At 40.3% G+C, this 11,961-nt stretch overlaps 1 protein-coding gene across 5 annotated transcripts in view; it reads left to right on the top strand.

The window, feature by feature from the left end:
• The first annotated feature begins 590 nt into the window (after window positions 1–590).
• LSM14A (LSM14A mRNA processing body assembly factor) overlaps window positions 591–11,961 on the top strand; it is a 56,006-nt gene continuing 44,635 nt past the window's right edge. For 2 of the 5 annotated variants that reach the window (XM_060129706.1, XM_060129705.1), the window contains exon 1: window positions 592–935. In XM_060129706.1, coding sequence (XP_059985689.1) covers window positions 815–935 — 121 coding nt within the window. In that variant the 5' untranslated portion in view covers window positions 592–814. Of the gene's footprint in view, window positions 936–11,961 lie in introns of all 5 variants that reach the window. The other 3 variants (XM_060129707.1, XM_060129704.1, XM_060129703.1) reach the window with 2 other exon arrangements.

Below are 11,961 nucleotides of genomic sequence, written 5' to 3'. Positions count from 1 at the left end.
GAACAAAACTGCAGACAAACACTTGGGATTGGTCTGTGTGCAATGGCATTGAAAGGAATGAGCCTGGATGAGGCAATCTGAAAGTGCTGGACAGAATCCCACCTCCAGGAGCAGCGAAGGGGAGAAGAGGGGAGACTCGCTGGGTCACATGCTGTAATGGGGCCATGAGGGTTCCATGAGGGGCGCAGCTGCCTCAAAGACGAAGTGCCTGGGTCTTAAAGAGGCTCACCAGGAGCTTAGGGGCGGGTTGGAAAATTTCCAGGTAGAGGGATCCTCTTTTGCAATGACACCGGCCTCAGGACAAGATACAATGGGTCTGGAAATGGCGGAGGCCGCAGCTGAGGTCAAAAGGATCGCGCGCGCCGCCACCCCAGCCTACAGTGTCCTCGCGTCCCGAGGAACTTGGCCTCTCCGTGAATCTCCTCTCAGGCCGCGCGGGCACGGTAGCGACAGATCAGATCAAGCGGCGAAGCTAGAATTACTGAGGCTGCCAAGGCGTCCGAAGCCGCCTACAGCCGGCCGATTCTCGCGAGAGCGCGGCCTCCCCGGCCCAGCATGCCTCGCGCCGCCGCCACTGGTGCTGCCGCCGCAGCCGCCGCCGCCGCAGCCGCCGCTGCAGCCGCCGCGCCGCGGCTTGAGGGCGGGAGGCTGGGGGAGGGTAGCGGAGCCGGCGCTGCCGCCATGTTGGGTCTGAGGCGGCTGCTGTAGGCGGCTGCTGTAGGCGCCTACGGAGCAAGCGGGCGTGCTGAGCGGCCACAGCGGCGCGGGATCTGCCTCTCTGCGAGCGGCCGGGAGCGGCGGCGGCGGCGGCGCCATGAGCGGGGGCACCCCTTACATCGGCAGCAAGATTAGCCTTATCTCCAAGGCGGAGATCCGCTACGAGGGCATCCTCTACACTATCGACACCGAGAACTCTACCGTAGCTCTCGCCAAAGGTACGCCGGGGCGGGCCTCTGGGTGTGGAGCCGGGCCGGGCGCTCGGGGTTGCGCCCGGCTCTCGGCCCGCTACCTCCTCGCTCCCTCCCTACTCCCTCCGCCGTCCTCCCGAGCGGGGCCGCCCCCTTCCCTCCTTCCGGGCCCAGGCGTCGCGGGCTGGGCCGGGCCGCGGCCTTCCCCGGGCTCCCAGGCTTCTGCCCCAAGGTCCGCGCCTTCAATCCGGGGACTAAGGACCGGGAGCTGGGCGGGCACGGCGGCCCTGAAGTCCGAGAACGGGCCGAAGAACACGGAGATACGCGTCTTCCAACTCCGAAATTCGGTCTTAGCATCAAACAAAGCCTGAGTAGTCAAAGAATTTTTCCTCCTAGTCTTAGTTTAAAGTGCTGATTTGTTGATTCTCCGGCACCCATTTTCTCGCGTTCTTAATTTCAATTCGCTGCATATCCCTCAGGTGAACTGTAAGTGATGTGCCCAAACTTTGGATTTCCTCTGCGACGCAGACGGTCTCGAAATGCCATTGGTACCATGGAGCAGATCACATCCCACTTGTCTCCTGTGTGGTATTTACCTGTTAGACTGGAATCCTTCTCCAAACCTGTTGTGCAACCATCTCTTTAAAAATGTTTGCCGCTCTCGTTTCGGCCTTGTTTCTGGAAGCTCGGGGGGAAGAACTGTTCAAGCTTTTTCCGGGACCCTTGTTCACAAGGCAGATCTGAGTGGTCAGTGGGCGCTGACCGACCCCCGTGCAGGCTCCCTGGGACAGAGTTCTGGGGTCGGGGAGGAAGCTGTTCTCCCGCAAATATTTAGCATCGCCACAGTCTTCTGGGTTTTGTTTCCGTTTACACGTCTGGGCTTTAGCTCCGCCGGGAAACCAGGAAGAAAATAAACTTTAGCTCCTGATCTTGAAAGAAACCTCACAAGTTTTTAGAACACTTAGGAGACGGAAGCAAGATAACTAAGGTATTGATAATTTTCGCAGCACATGGTAGAGTTATAGAATGAATAGCATGGTAAGGAGAGAGGTACGGCGATAGGAAAAAAATTTTCTAAATCTATTTTTTTTAAAAAAGATTAATTTTTGACCAAGGAGAGTCATTTCGCGGTATCACGCAAGTATTTAGTGACATTTTTTTTGGATTCTCTGGTACATCCTTTTTAATAGCACTCGTGTTGGGACAAATCTTATATCTGGGTAGGGAGCCTTAAATTATTTTATCTTAATTTTCTTTCCTCTCCCCTCCCACCGACCCCCCCGCGTGCATATTTAGCTGTATAATGTTTTAATTTTTATGATTCTGTGAAATTGTGGAAGAGGTCCTCTACAGTTCTTGGTGAGAGCCACATACAAGCTGAAAACAGTATTTCTCTTTAAAGTGGTTTAATAGCTTTTTAAAAAGGCATTGTTTTACCTAATCTGAATTTTAAGGTGTCTTGCCAGTTCCTTCACTCCTCACAAAGAAAAAAATCTGTACATTGTAAAGATTGCTAATGTATTCATTTCAGTCTTTAAAAAAAATCTGTATACTCTTTTATGCAAGAACCTAAAAAGTCTATTTTAATAACGATCCACATTTTTACAAATTATCCTTTCAACAGCTTCTAGGGTCAGTGAACATTTTGTTAGTCTGTAATAGTTAAAATCATATGCAAAACATAATTTGTCTTTTTTATCATGACTTGATAAATATGTTATATAAGTACAGCAATGAAAATATTTTTTTAATCATTGAATTTATGTCTCTACTTATGGCTTTGATATTTAACCCCACATACATAATATATTCTTTTTTCTTAAGAAATATGAGTTATTTAATGTGTAACAGAGGTTTGGGAATTTGTGTTTGCAAAAAATTGGAGTTATCAAATCTTGATATTATTCTACCTAGCGGTATCTAATCTAAAACTACTTTATAACTGTCCAGTCAACAACCGGGCACTTATTTCAAATTTCAAAATTAGAAGTGGGGTGTTTGGTCTTAAAATTTTAGAATTCACATGACTTATTGAGTAATTTGATATCTGAAATTCCACCTTTTTCAAAATTTGGATGAAGAGTGGCAGTATAACAGATTGAAGCCAGAAGTTTATTCATGGATTTTAGAATACTGTATGTTTAGAATACAGTGTGTATTTGGATTTAGAGATCCTTGTTAACTCTTTTTAAGCTATGGAGTGAGTTAATCTCTTTAACATTCTTAGAATTCTTTTTAGGATGTTAATTTTTTTCCTCTCTAGGGAGCTGTTTTTGTTTTTTTTTTTAATTGTGAAATATAACCACACATGTTGAAAAGATAAGTAGATAAACAAAGATCTTTAAACAAAGATCCTTGTAACTACCATCCAGGGTAAGACAGGCATTGTCAACATCCCACAAGCCTTCCACCCCCTGCATCTTCCCATCAAACTACTGCCCTCTTAAGCTAGATATAAATGTTATTCTGACATTCATAGTTTTATCACTTAAGTTTACATCTCTGAATGATAGAGTTTTGTCCGTGTTTGAACTTTATATAAATGGAATCATCTTGTATATATTTATTTTGGCTTTTGTTGGGAGATAGTATTCCATCATGCATATGATATGTTTATTTCTGCAGTTGTTTTGGATATTCTGCAGTTGTTTAAATTGTTTACAGTTTTTGGCAATTATGAACAATGCCTTTGTGAACATTTGTGTTTGAGTTTACTGATGCATGTTTACGTAATTTTCTTTATGGTGTATACTTTGAATTGCAGGATCATGGGGATTGTGTGTCTTTATTAGATAATGACAAACAGTTTTCCAAAGTAGTTGTTTACTAGTTTTTATTTCAATTATTAGTACAGTATATGAAAGTTATAGTTGTTCCACATCCTTCAACAATAATATTTAGTATAAGGTATTTTATGTTTTAGTTCTATCCAATCTGGTGGGTATGTATTTGTACCTGGTTTTAATCTCCCTGATTACTAATGAGGTGAACACCTTTTCATATCTTGGTCACTTGGATTTCATCTTTTCGTGAAGTGCCTTTGAAATCTTTTGCCCATTTTCCTATTGAATTGCATGTTTTTTTCTAGAGTTCAATATTTAGAATATGAATCCTTTGCTGGATGTATCTGTTACAAGTATCTTTTCCCATTTAATGGTTTCTTTTGGTGAATAGAAGTTCTTTTAATGTAGACATGTTTATCACTCTTTTCCATTATGGCTAGTGTTTCTTTTCCTTTTTTTTTAAGGAGTTTTTCCCTATCCCAAGTCGTGGAGTTACTTTGATTATCTTTTCAAAACTTTTTTATTTTGCCTTTTCGCATTTAGGTCTATAATACGCCTGTAATTAATTTTGTATATGTTGTGAGGTATTTAAATCTTTAAATTTAGTAAGGGCATCACTTGGCTTATGTGATCCAGATTATAATTTAGATTCTTTACTTGGATGTTACTTACAATTTAAATCCATCTGGAACTATAAAATAGTCCTGAAATTTTGGACTATTTCTGCTTGATGTAGTATGTAATTAGGGTGACCATATGGCCTGGTTTGCCCTCGTGGAAAGTCCTTGTTTGTGCCTGTTATTCTGGCATAATGGTTAAAACATCCCTTTTCTCTCTTGAAAATGTTGCAGTTTGGATAATAAATTGTATGGTCACACTGTATATAATCAAAAGTCCAATCCCAGAGGTACTGCTGAATGGGTGATGTCTTTTATTTTCTGCTAGAGATTTCACAGACTAGCTCTAGTTCTATAAAGTGAAATTGAGGTAAATTTGATGAACTTTAATACTCAGTCTTCTAAATCAATGTCAGGAAGTTTTAAAGGCAACCTAGAAAGACTTTAATGTAGGTCTAAGTATGTTAGTAGATAACCTGGGCTGTAGTTTGTTTCTTATAGTCTTTGTCATAGCTCTGCGTTTTTCTTCTTCCTAATACTGATCATGACCTACACGTAATCATCTTTGTTTATTTGCATGTGTTTATTGTCTCCACCTTCGCTCCCCACGTAGAGTCTGAGCTCCTGGGATGAACGAATATTTATTAAATGAATGAATAAATGGAAGTTAATTAGCATTTTAGTTTATTAATCTTATAGAAGTCCCTTGGGGATATCTCCAAATTCCATGTTCACAATTGTATCTCTCTTTAAAATTAAAATACATAGGTATGTTCCCTCCCCCAACAGTAAGAAATTTTGGAGAATAGGGATATAAGAGGAAAAAATCTTATGACATGATTCAAATGACATTGTTGGGGAGACAGAGTTTCACCTTATGACTCAAGCTCAATTATTTTCATTTAAAATTTAAGAGAAGAATCAGTTCAGGACATTTGAGGGAATTGCAAAGTGATGACATGCATCAATAGTTTGTGGGATACTTCCAATTGTATTTGCACCTGTGTTTGTGAATATGACGCCCAGACACATACTAGATCCTGGATACTAAGAGATTTCGCACAGCATGGAAGCTTCGTGAAGGCAGAGAGTTTTGTCTCATTCATTGCTCTATCCTCAGTACCTGGAATAGTGCCTGGCACATAGCAGACCCTTGGTAAATATTTGAATAAATGAAAAGGATACTTGTAGTTATTGAAGGTTTCTAATTATGGGAATCTCAAAGTTGGAGGAAGTTTACATTTCCTATAAGCATTATATACGTAGATTTTTAAAGTATTTAAATAAAATTAAATGAAATTCTTATGTAACATATATTTAGTTAGCTGTACCTGGATAATATACCCCTCAAGTGAAAACCAGGTTGCCACTGAATTAGGAAAAGAGACTTTGTGAAGAAGAATGATTATATAAGCCAGCTGCTTTTAAAATGATTTGTTTTTAAAATCAAGTGACTGGTGGAGGAATATAAAAGTGGGTAAATTGGCAATGGATTATTTCCTTACTCATCTGCTAAGTCTTGCCCATTGGCATAGCTTACCTACTTCTTGACTGTTGATTAGCCACATAGTCATAAACTTCAGAGAGTGGGAGAGTTTTGTATGATGGATGAAATGCCTGTGAAGTGCTTTATTGATTTCTTGCATTCTCGCATGAGTTGGAGATCCAAATCTAGCAATTCACAAAATCACTACCTAGAACAGCAAAGATCCAGTGAAACTTAATGCTGCGATTTCTTTTGGTCGCCCTATTTAGTGAGGTTGCCAGAACTTGGAGCCTGGGAAACAGTTTGTTGTTGTTGCATACATAGTCCGCAGAATTTCTTGGTAATTCTGGGAGTCTCGTGTCAAGTGCCAAAAACTAACTGTACATTTTCCAGTGGAGTAAAATAAGCCATGACTTTCTGAATCAGAAGTAAAGAAAACAGCGTAAAGCCTGAAGAAAATAATAGTAGAAGGAAGGAAATATTAAGAGTAAAGAGATCTTACCTGTGCATGACACATAGCAAGAATTTTATATTTAACTCAGTGCCAAAGTAATAATAGCAGTAACTGTAGATAGTTTAACTTGAATTTATTACTCCATGATAGAAGGTGTTTTCTGTAGAAACAATTTACCTTTTATTTTCTCTATGATGCTTTAAAGTAATACTTCAGTTAGCCATTTTAAAAACTGGATATCCTTGAAGTACGTTTTTTTAATGGATAAAGTGTGAGTTAGTCTGTAAAATATTTTATTCACAAGGATTTTATTCTAGTTTTGTGAGGTGTTCGTTTCTGAAAGAAAATGTGACCCAAAAGGCCAGTTGGAATACTTAGTAGCTCTTTGACCTTGGACAAGTAATTTAACATTAGCTTTAACTTCATCTTTTAAATAAGGATAATAACGCCCATCTTTCAGAGTCATTCTCAGAATTAAATGAGATAATATCAAAAGTTAACTGTTGGGTTTCCCTGGTGGCGCAGTGGTTGAGAGTCCGCCTGCTGATGCAGGGGACACGGGTTCGTGCCCCGGTCCGGGAAGATCCCACATGCCGCGGAGCAGCTGGGCCCGTGAGCCATGGCCGCTGAGCCTGCGCGTCCGGAGCCTGTGAGGCCACAGCAGTGAGAGGCCCGCATACGGCAAAAAAAAAAAAAAAAAAGTTAACTGTTTTATTGTAGGTGCTTAACAGAGAGTAGCTATCTCAGTGTTATTTCCAACCACTGTCTCCATCTTTGTCTAGGTACCCCAACTCCATCAGTCATTCAGATCTATTGTAGTCTATAGTCTGTTGATCTTACTACCTTTCACTGCCCCACACTCCCCTCATAACTTTACTTCCTGCTTTAATTCCACGAGGAGTTGTTACAGTCAGTACAGAGCATATACTGTCAATCCCCCTTTCCCTCTCCCACTTTCTTGTACAAGTGTCAACACAGACATGCTGGCCAATTTCACTGTACGTTTATGTTCACTAAGCCCAGCGGTCATGGCTACTTCCCATATATATATACTGTATTTCCATAGTCCATTCGTCCCATTTTTCTGCATGACTATTCCATTCCTTGTTTTCCTCAGACTTCCACCACCTCTTCCCCCATCTTCACTTTCAGCCTGTGAACCTTGCTTCCTATTTAATTGAGAAGAGAACAGCAAACAGAAGAGAATTTTTATCAACTCATCCCACATGTACCTAGTTACCTGCATCTGCCCCAAACCTCTCCTTTTCTCTGGTCAATATAGATAAACTGTTCTCTCTAAGGCCACCCTTCCACTTGTGCAAGATTTCATCCCTTCTTGATGATTCAAGGACATTGCTCTAGCAGTTCTCTACTCTCTCTCTCCTATGTATTCAGTTTTTCTTTCTCTACCAGATCCTTCCTGTCTACTCACAGATATGCTGTTATTTCACCCATCTTAAAAACAGCAACAACAAAAAAGCACTACTCTTAATGCAGTTCTTCTTTGTTATCTACTGCCCCATTTCTCCCCTTCCCTTTGCACCAGAACTCCTTGAAGGAGTTGTCTACATTAAGGTTACCAAAGACTTCCATGTTGCTAAATTCAGTGGTTGGTTCCTATTCTCAGTCTACTTGACTGATCAGCAATATATGGCACAATTGATCTCTTCTTGTAACAGATTTTTCACTTGATGTTATCCTAGTTTTCTCTAATACCTCACTGGTTGCATCTCAGTCTCCTTTGCTGATTCTTCAACTCCTAAACCTCCAAATGTTGGAGCATGCCAGGGCTTAGTTCGTAACTTCACTCTCTCGTTCTCTCTCTCCTCTCTCTTTTTTCTTTTCTGTTGTTTACAAGTTATTTCCTTATTTTATCATCTGCACTCTTCTCTTGATGACTCTTCTCTTCATGACTTCAAATACTATCTATAGATTGCTGTTATTTCCAACCTGTACCCCTCCTCTGAACTCCTGACTTGTGTATCCATCTGCCTCCTTAACATCTCCACCTGGAAGGATGTCTACTAGGCATCTCCCATTCAGCATGTCCCAAACCTGTTTCTCCATCTAATCGAATGACAACTTATTCTTTTAGTTGGTAAGATCAGAAACCTTTGAGTCATCCTTAATTTCTCTGCCTCTCACAGCTCATACGTGTTTCTGATCCTGTCAGCTCTAATTTCAAAATATATGCAGAATTTTACTTCTTACGACCTCTACTGCTTTACTCTGTTCCATTATCTCTCACCAGTCTATTCAGAGACATTCAGGGATTCCTGTTTCTTGTTTACAAGTTGACCTCTTAGTTGACTCTCTTTTTCCCCTAGTATTGCAGGGCAGGGGTGGGGGGATGTGTGGGTGGAAAATTTTCTTAGTGAACCTATCTTTTTGTTGATTACTTGACTGGCTGGCTATATTGTTACAAATTCAGAATTTTTTTTCTATGGAACTTTGAAGTTATTGGAATGTTGAGTTCTCACATGCTGGTGTTGCTGATGCCAGTCTGATTCTCAGTCACTTTTCTCTCTGGAAGCTTTATTCTTGAGTTAAGAAATGTTGCCACACTGGCATGTTTTTTTCCTGAGTAGTTCTCTGTGGATCTTGTAAATCTTGAAAAAACAATCTTTTTTTTTTTTAATTGGGGTGTAGTTGTTTTACAATGCTGTGTTAGTTTCTACTGTACAGTGAAGTGGAGTTCCCTGTGCTATACAGCAGGTTCTTATTAGTTATCTGTTTTATACATATTAGTGTATGTATGTCAATCCCAATCTCCCAATTCATCCCACCCCTCCAACTGCCGCTTTTCCCCCTTGGTGTCCATACATTTGTTCTCTACATCTGTGTCTCTATTTCTGCCTTGCAAACCGGTTCATCTGTACCATAATAAATTTACTGTAACCTAATAAATTTACTCTCTCTGTCTGACTCTCAGATTAGTTTCTCTTCCACCCTGGTGTTTTTTGTTTTGTTTTTTAGTTCCTATTGGATACATTTAATTAATTAATTTGCTCTTAGAAATATTTTTATATCTCTGTCTGTGGGTTATATGTTTGGAAGATTAAAATAGAAAAACCAAACACAAGGAAGAATGCCCAACAAAGCAAGCTTAGAGAGTCAAGATTAAATTTAGACTGCAGATTGGACATGCTTCCACTTTTGCTTCCTGTTTATAAGTCCTACTAAAACTACATGAGAAGGCCTTTTTTTAAAGACATAAACCCATAAAGGACAAAGTAGATTTGGAAAGGAGACAACAGCCACAAAATTTTGGAGGCTGAAAACAAATGGATGAGTTTAAATGTCTTCTTAGCAGTATTTAGAAAGCTGCAGCCTAAGTAGGCAGTGGGTAAAGCCACGAAGTAAACCTGATTTGCACCCAAACTCCTAAAAGTCTCAGGAATTGGCATCATTATGTGCAATGGAAACAAGGACTATAGTAATTAGGTAAGATAGAGGTAAAAACTGGAAGATTAACTTGAAATTTGTTTCAACAGTGGTCAGATTTCCAAAGCCCCTTTTGCATTTTACACAACTGGATAACCATTCCTTTCCAACCCTGGTGCTCTCTGGTGAGGGTAAACTAGAGGTTCTGGAGAAACCTTAGCACATATGGGAGCAGAGATACCTACCACACTAAAGACAGCATGGAGCACATGGGGCATAAGGGAAGCTTGTATCTGCCTGATGCTTATTATATCCATCCAAGAGAATTACTGAGCGCCTACTATGACTATATGTTAAACACTTTGCTAGGTGCTAGTAAACAAAAGAGAGCAACAGAGACAAGGTTCTTGAGGACCCAGCAGCTAAGTTAGGGCCTGACAGATAGTCACAATTAGCCACATGAAGAGGATATCTAGGAAGAAGTGTCCAATCCTTGGTCACAGGGTGTTTGCAGTCTGTCAGGGAAGTGAACAGAGACAACTACAACACAAAGTCCAAGACCTATCCTTACCCACAACACTTTGCAACTCACCTAAGGTAGGACCACACTAGTTGTCATTTAGGTCTTCAGATCAGTCAGGTTCCTTCAGATTTGTGGCCTTTTCACAAGGTTCTCTTGACTGGAATGTTCTTCCTTCTTACATGGCTGTTGAAATGGAACAAAGCAACAGATTGATAATGAAATCACAAACGAAAGAGAAGGACTAACCGCTCTGGAAGGCTCAAGTCCCAAGGAAAATGTGTCAGATGACAGATTCAAGCACTCCGTCCCCTTTTATTTTGCTTCCACTGCTACATTTATCTTTGTTTATTCCGTTTGTCATTTGAATGACATGCGAACAAGTCTGAGTTTTCTTGGTGGATTGTAAGGAGCCACAGAAAGTTTTTGGCCAATAAAGTGATGTGTCAGAGTCCAGGTTTAGGAAGTTTATGCTGACAGCATTGTGCAAAAATTGGGGGTGAGGGACAATATGAGCGGACAATATTGAGTTCGGTTGGAATATTTTAAGAGTTTGGGAAAGAAGAAATACAGACCTAAACTAGTTAAAATAGAGAAGAAAGAGCAGATACATGAGAAATTAGGAGAGTGGGTTGGCCTTTAAAGAATTGAACAAGGAACAGGGAGGAATCGAATGATGGTACCTATAATGGTTCCTATTGACCAAAATTGGGAATGGATCAGGAGGGAATCAGGTTTATACTCCTAGATTCTGCTTCAGTATCACCACCCCTGCAAAGCCTTCCTTGATTACCCTAGTCAGGAAGTGTTCATTGCATCTTCTGTGTTCGTGTTTTACCTTCTATTTTCTTTTTGTGCTCATCAAGCTTTTCTTATCTTTCATTACTAGACCTCAGCATCTTTCCCCCCCTTGTGTCCCTTGTGCATAGCAAATTAACTGTTGATCACATAAAGAATTATTATTTCTGAAAATTCTCCTCGGTCAGAAAATGTGTGGTTGAACTTGACATTTAATAGGAAAAGACAGTATGATAAATTAAGACAGTATTGAGAATATTTTATTCTCTCAGATTAGTAATAATAAGTATAAACAAAATTTCTTTTGCCATCCTGTGCTTTATAGAAATGTTTCAGGATCTACAATTTCAAAGAGGTCCTTATTTATGTGTTTTGCATTATTACTGTTGTTTTGCATCACCATCTAAATTTTCAAATTGCTTTCTGGTTTTACAATTCTCTCTTCATGGCACTCTTTCTAAATTCTTATTCTCACTAGTCGTTATTCCCTTAAGCTCAGTCTGAAATTCTCATGGTTGAGCAAAGATACGTCTGAGTAAATCTGCATGTATTAGTAATCCAACAGGAGGAAGCAAGTGAAGTTGCAAGTAAGACTGAGCAAGGTCTCAAACCTATAATCGTGGAAGATGACATTGGGTTAAAAGAAATGTATGGGTCTTACTTCCCCCAAGACTGCAAGGAAGAGGGGAGAAGATGAGTGAAGATAATGAAATGTATTAATGAAAAAGACAAGACCATTTGGAGTCCTTTTAGTCAAACAAGAGTTTACTTTTAGAATTAAGTGATAAGGAGTTGGTTTTAAGAATATGTTTGAAAAGGTGAGAGGAAAGTCATCTGGGCTGTGAACTCTGTTATCTTAGAGTCACCAGTGACTGGCATGTGACAGCGCTGAGGAGATTGAGAATATTGCGGAGAGGTCAGTAGTAATGTCTCTATTAGGGATGACAAGTATATAGTGGGTACAGGAAGAGATTACAGAGGCTGGGGACAGATGTTTTTATTCAGCGCAGT

Source organism: Lagenorhynchus albirostris, chromosome 19, assembly GCF_949774975.1.
Source record: "Lagenorhynchus albirostris chromosome 19, mLagAlb1.1, whole genome shotgun sequence".
In the NCBI taxonomy this organism is placed as follows: Eukaryota; Metazoa; Chordata; class Mammalia; order Artiodactyla; family Delphinidae; genus Lagenorhynchus; species Lagenorhynchus albirostris.
Note: the sequence above shows the minus strand (reverse complement) of the source record. Positions and strands in the feature narration are given on the sequence as shown.